The 6,301-nt window shown below is 39.3% G+C and overlaps 1 protein-coding gene across 1 annotated transcript; it reads left to right on the top strand.

Annotated features, from left to right (window-relative positions):
• The first annotated feature begins 258 nt into the window (after positions 1-258).
• On the top strand, positions 259-4,591 carry LOC127859452 (regulating synaptic membrane exocytosis protein 1-like). The gene is made up of 3 exons (XM_052396842.1): positions 259-470; positions 3,071-3,210; positions 4,156-4,591. The coding sequence occupies exons 1-3, from the start codon at positions 272-274 to the stop codon at positions 4,399-4,401; spliced, it is 585 nt and encodes a 194-aa protein (XP_052252802.1). The 5' UTR covers positions 259-271; the 3' UTR covers positions 4,402-4,591.
• Positions 4,592-6,301: the final 1,710 nt, after the last annotated feature.

Below are 6,301 nucleotides of genomic sequence, written 5' to 3' on the forward strand. Positions count from 1 at the left end.
GTCCTATTTACAAGGTGCCTTCTGACATACACATTATATATATAAATATATATTAAATTATTAGCATTTAGTTATTTTGTCTTTAAAAGTTATGATCTACATGTAAATGAGACTGTTATTGCAATGATGTTTCAATTGTATGCGTTCAAAAATCAGAAATTATTATATGTCTCATCCACATTTTATGCTTACAAACAAAATCAACATGGGATGCCAAGTGTTTTCTCAAAGGCCCACCCTTCCTCATTTCAGTCTCTGGTTACCCCCGGGGATGCGTATGGGCGCGGACGGGGCATTTGGGGAGTTCGTGGAGGGGCTTGGCCCGGGTCAGCTGGTTGGGCGGCAGGTGCTGGGGTCAGCCTGCCTGGGAGAGATCCAGCTCAGTCTGTACGACCGCAAAGGTCATCTAGAGGTCGAGGTCATACGGGCCCGGGGACTAATGGCCAAACCAGGGGCAAAAATATTGCCAGGTATGGGGACATTGTATGGACAGTCAGAATCTGTCTAATTTCGCTCTGGGAAAACGAGGCTGAATGCATGTGAGTTAAGTGTCTTCCCAGATTTATAGCATGTGCAGTATGCACAGCCTTATCAAGGATGACACTTTTTGGATTTTATGTTTTGTTTGAAGGAAGTCATGCAAAGATCCAGAATGGGCAAAAAGTACATGTCGTCTTTGATTAGCAAGTTCAGACTGAATAGGGTAAACTGAGAAGAAATTATACGCACATGCATTGAACTCTGTTTTCTCAGAGGTCAACTCATATTTATTACAAAAGTGTACATTTTTACTGTACTGGTGTTCAGCAACTAACAATGATAGGTTTATAATAAAAAAAATATCCCTTTATGCTAAGTTTTAAGTTATTTAAAGAACATGTGTTTGACTGAGACAAAAACAAAGCTGTTTTATTGGTATCACGTATTTTCTACACAGGGCGTTGCAAATTGATTGGTTAGTCTTCAAGACATCCAAGAACCCTTGCGCTGTGTAGTATATTTGTAATTTATAATGTTAATTTAACTTTATTTTTATATATTGAGGTAAAAAAATAGTGAGCTTAACTATTAACTCCTCTTCTGAGGACCTGATGCCCCTCCACTACACAATTTATAAATTTTTAATTTCCCTTATATTTAATACTTCACCAATACAACCAATTAAATGCTTACATGCTTAATTCTAAAGAATTATGTTTGTCTGTTGGTTTTTCTATCGTGAATCTTTTTAGTTGAATATACTCTTGTACAAACTTTAGGAGATGATGTCTCGAATTAGCACTAGGTGGCTACTTTTACAATATTCATGTTTGATTGTGGAGTTTCCAGACACAAGTAAAATACAGTGAATTTTTTTCCTATAGACACATGTCTAGTGACCGTTTGTTTAAAGCAATCTCTTATAAGAAGCTGTAGTCAGTATTACCATTCTTGGAAATCTATTACATGTATAGTTTATACATAATATTATGCTCTAATGATATGCATGTGCCAGACCTATCAATTGTGCCCTTGAATCATCGTAAAATTGTTTTTATGTCCCCCACTATAGTAGTGGGGGACATATTGTTTTTGCGCTGTCTGTTGGTCTGTACGTTGGTCTGTACGTTGGTCTGTTTGCGCCAACTTTAACATTTTGCAATAACTTTTGCTTTTTTGAAGATAGCAACTTGATATTTGGCATGCATGTGTATCTCATGAAGCTGCACATTTTGAGTGGTGAAAGGTCAAGGTCATCCTTCAAAGTCAGAGGTCAAATATATGTGGCCAAAATCGCTCATTTTATGAATACTTTTGCAATATTGAAGATAGCAACTTGATATTTGGCATGCATGTGTTTCTCATGGAGCTGCACATTTTGAGTGGTGAAAGGTCAAGGTCAAGGTCATCCTTCAAGGTCAGAGGTCAAATATATGTGGCCCAAATCGCTTATTTTATAAATACTTTTGCAATATTGAAGAAAGCAACTTGAACTTGATATTTGGCATGCATGTGCATCTCATGGAGCTGCACATTTTGAGTGGTGAAAGGTCAAGGTCATCCTTCAAGGTCAGAGGTCAAATATATGTGGCCCAAATCGCTTATTTTATTAATACTTTTGCAATATTGAAGATAGCAACTTGATATTTGGCATGCATGTGTATCTCATGAAGCTGCACATTTTGAGTTGTGAAAGGTCAAGGTCAAGGTCATCCTTCACAAGGTCAAGGTCATCCTTCAAGGTCAAACATCATATAGTGGGACATTGTGTTTCACAAACACATCTTGTTTTCTCGTTTACTTTCAATAACTCAAGCAATTGTCATCAGATCTTCACCAATCTTCATGAAATTGTGTAAGGCAATAACATATAGGTCAAGTTCTATAATCGGCCAATAACCCAGACACACCTGAGTTACGGCCCTTGAATCATCGTAAAATTGTTGTTTTTTTTGTTTCGGCTCAATATATAACTCGAGCAAATGTCATAGGATCTTCGCCACACTTCATGAAAATGTGTTAATTCATAAAATCTAGGTAAAGTTCGATGATCACCCAAATTGACCAAGACACTCCTGAGTTATGGCCATTGAATCATCAAAAAATTGAGTTTTTTTCGTTCCCGCTCTATTATACTCAAGCAATTGTCATCGGAGCTACACCAAACTTAAAAAAAATGTGTAAGGCAATAAAATCTTGGTAAAGCTTGATAATCAGCCAAATTTACCCAGGCACTTCTGAGTTACGGCGCTTGAAAAAAAAAAAAATTGCGTTTTAGCTAAAAAAATGCTTATTACTTCTATGTCGCTTCAGATGTAACCTTCATATTTGGTATGCATGTGTATATGGACAAGGTCTTTCCATACACAGACAAATTTTGACCCCTTTGACCTTGTCCTTGAACTTAGGGTATGCGTTTAGGTTTCGAAATCTGCGTTTAGGTTTCGAAAAGTGTTTTTTGAGGGGCATATCACAGTCTTCCGATGGAGACAGCTCTTGTAAATTTGTGGATCGGTCAAACCGTAAAATAAACAAAAAATTATGTCCCTAAAATAATAATGATTTAGCAATATCTTTCATTTTCTGCCAGCTCCGTATGTGAAAGTATACATCATTGAGGGCAAGCACTGCATTGAGAAGCAGAAGACAACAGTCGCCAGGCGCACACTGGACCCGCTCTACCAACAGCAACTAGTCTTCACGGAGCCCTACACAGACAAAGTAGTACAGGTATGTGAATACACATAAGAATGTTACGAAAATTGTCTTCAAAATACTACAGCGTTTGATACGGTTGATATTTCATTTAATGAGTCAAGGTATTTATTGGTAAAGCTTGTTTCTGATCAGACTGTGGCCTGGACACCACTGTTTCTATTTGCGCACTAGTTTCTGGATCGAATAAAAAAAAATCCATATAAATTTGACGCAAGATATTGACAAAATCTTCCAATTGTCCACATTGTATGAGTAACGTACTGCAAAAACAGGTCCTATGCCATATACGGCCATATGAAATTGTGCAGTGTGGACAGGACCTGCCATGGGTACCATGTGTAAAGGCTGGTCTGGAGCTACACTTTCCACATATGACATTAGATCCATTTTTACACAGGTCATATGTCCTTACCCAAACCTTTATGTGCTCCCAGCTGATTGCACTGTTTGCTCATGTAATTACTAAAATGATGTGCTTTTTTATGCGTGTTCCTCTTGGTGGATATTACTGACAAGTTTTACAAAGTTAAATTACAAAATCAAAATGAGTGTTAAATTTGATTTTTGTTACATAATTATGCATAATACAAGTAAAAGCATTTTGTAACAGTATATAAATGCCAATAGCCCTATAAAATGTGTATTTATCAAAGAATTAAATACAAAATAGTGTCAAAGGTTTAGAAAATTGTGCGGCCAGTCCGGAACTCGAACCCGGGACACCTCGCTTACAGGGCGACTGCTCTCCTGACTGAGCTAACCGGGCCGCCACACAACTTCTCCCCTAGCATGACCAAGTTCAGACCGTGACAAAAGGATAAAATCTTTAACCTGAATAATTGGGACTAGTGTGTACTAAGACAGCCAGTCATTTTCATGATTACATCCTAAAAACTCCCAAACCATACAATGTTTTCTTGCTTAAAAACTACTCATACTGCAACTTAACCATTTTAGCGCACATTACAGCTCACAGTATGGGGGGATTACGGTCGCATGGACAGGAAAGTCTTCATGGGTGTGGCTCAAATCATGCTTGGCCAGCTGGATCTGTCGAACATTGTGATTGGCTGGTACAAGTTGTTTTCTTCGTCCTCATTGGTCAGTCACCATTCCTCATCTACTGGTACCCTTACTTCAACAAACAGAAAGGGATCCAGCACTTCATTGGATAGTGGATATAACCACAGTACCAGGACCTAGCGGGTAACCAGTTGAGCTAAACTGGATCAGATGAGCCTTGTTGTGAGAAAAGTGGGCTTACTGCATGTGCATAAAGTGTCAGCATAAATTAGCCTGCGCAGTCAGCATGGGCTTATCAGGGACACTCTCTGCCTATTTGTTTTAGCCTGCGCAGTCAGCATGGGCTTATCAGGGACACTCTCTGCCTATTTGTTTTAGCCTGCGCAGTCAGCATGGGCTTATCAGGGACACTCTCTGCCTATTTGTTTTAGCCTGCGCAGTCAGCATGGGCTTATCAGGGACACTCTCTGCCTATTTGTTTTAGCCTGCGCAGTCAGCATGGGCTTATCAGGGACACTCTCTGCCTATTTGTTTTAGCCTGCGCAGTCAGCATGGGCTTATCAGGGACACTCTCTGCCTATTTGTTTTAGCCTGCGCAGTCAGCATGGGCTTATCAGGGACACTCTCTGCCTATTTGTTTTAGCCTGCGCAGTCAGCATGGGCTTATCAGGGACACTCTCTGCCTATTTGTTTTAGCCTGCGCAGTCAGCATGGGCTTATCAGGGACACTCTCTGCCTATTTGTTTTAGCCTGCGCAGTCAGCATGGGCTTATCAGGGACACTCTCTGCCTATTTGTTTTAGCCTGCGCAGTCAGCATGGGCTTATCAGGGACACTCTCTGCCTATTTGTTTTAGCCTGCGCAGTCAGCATGGGCTTATCAGGGACACTCTCTGCCTATTTGTTTTAGCCTGCGCATTCAGCATGGGCTTATCAGGGACACTCTCTGCCTATTTGTTTTAGCCTGCGCATTCAGCATGGGCTTATCAGGGACACTCTCTGCCTATTTGTTTTAGCCTGCGCATTCAGCATGGGCTTATCAGGGACACTCTCTGCCTATTTGTGTTTAGAAAAGTCCTCCTTTAAACGAAAATTTCCTTAAAAGCAAAAGGTGTCGTCCCTGATCAGGCTGTGCAGACTGCACAGGCTAATTCCTGGATGACACTTTACGCACATTTATTAAGCCCAGTTGTCCCAGAATGCGGATCAAATATGTGAATTATATATGGAGAAGCAACTTTAATGACTATGCCGCAACAAAAACTTATATTTAACATTCCAAAGCACATTAAGTTGCAAAATGTAACAGTGTCTTGCAGGTTTCCGGTAAGTCATGTACACCTACTGTAAATTTCCTAATAAATGCCTCCTTGCTAAATACGCTGCCCCCACACACCCCTGTATTTTACACAGGTTGTGATACTTGTGTGTAGAGAAATTTAAATGTCAAATTGTCAGTTTTTTTCTATATACTGTTACATGTAACAAAATGTGACAGATTAGACTCTATACATAATCCTTTCAGTGCTGGAACCGAATTTTGAAAGCCTTTCCAAACAGTTTGGATCCAGATGAGACGCCACAGAACGTTGCGTCTCATCAGGATCCAAACTGTTTGCTATCCTGATAGTATTCTTTGAAAAAAGTCGAAGAAAATGCAAATTTTAGAAATTCAGCAGACAACATTTACCCAGCATGCAAAGGGTAAATTGAATGTATGCTCTTTTATAATACAAATATAACTCCCAATAGTAATTATTAGAGAGTATACAGTATGCAGGACTAACATAGTGCATTCTGCAAGGCAATTAATTGTATTTGTAAACTTATGCATTATTGTTGTAAGTTCAAGTTATAAGTGTGAGCTGCCCTTTTTGAAAACAGGGCTTAATGTATAATATTTGTATAGTGTTGTCACTTAATAGCCTGTGCAGTCTGCACAGGCTAACCAGGGATGACTCATTGCACCTAAATGCTTTATATTATAAATGTAAACATTGGGTATAAAAAGCTCCTGTAAAAAACACAGGAATACAATTTAAAAAAAAAAGAAAAAAAAGAAATCCTCAACTGGGCTCAAAC

This window comes from Dreissena polymorpha, chromosome 15 (assembly GCF_020536995.1).
Source record: "Dreissena polymorpha isolate Duluth1 chromosome 15, UMN_Dpol_1.0, whole genome shotgun sequence".
Lineage (NCBI taxonomy): Eukaryota > Metazoa > Mollusca > Bivalvia > Myida > Dreissenidae > Dreissena > Dreissena polymorpha.

Excerpts from the sequence above, each read along its gene's own strand:
- LOC127859452 (XM_052396842.1), top strand. The coding sequence starts at position 272 with ATGCGTATGGGCGCGGACGGGGCATTTGGGGAGTTCGTGGAGGGGCTT. Across the intron at positions 471-3,070 it reads AGGGGCAAAAATATTGCCAG|CTCCGTATGTGAAAGTATAC; the intron begins GTATGGGGACAT and ends ATTTTCTGCCAG. Across the intron at positions 3,211-4,155 it reads ACACAGACAAAGTAGTACAG|CGCACATTACAGCTCACAGT; the intron begins GTATGTGAATAC and ends TAACCATTTTAG.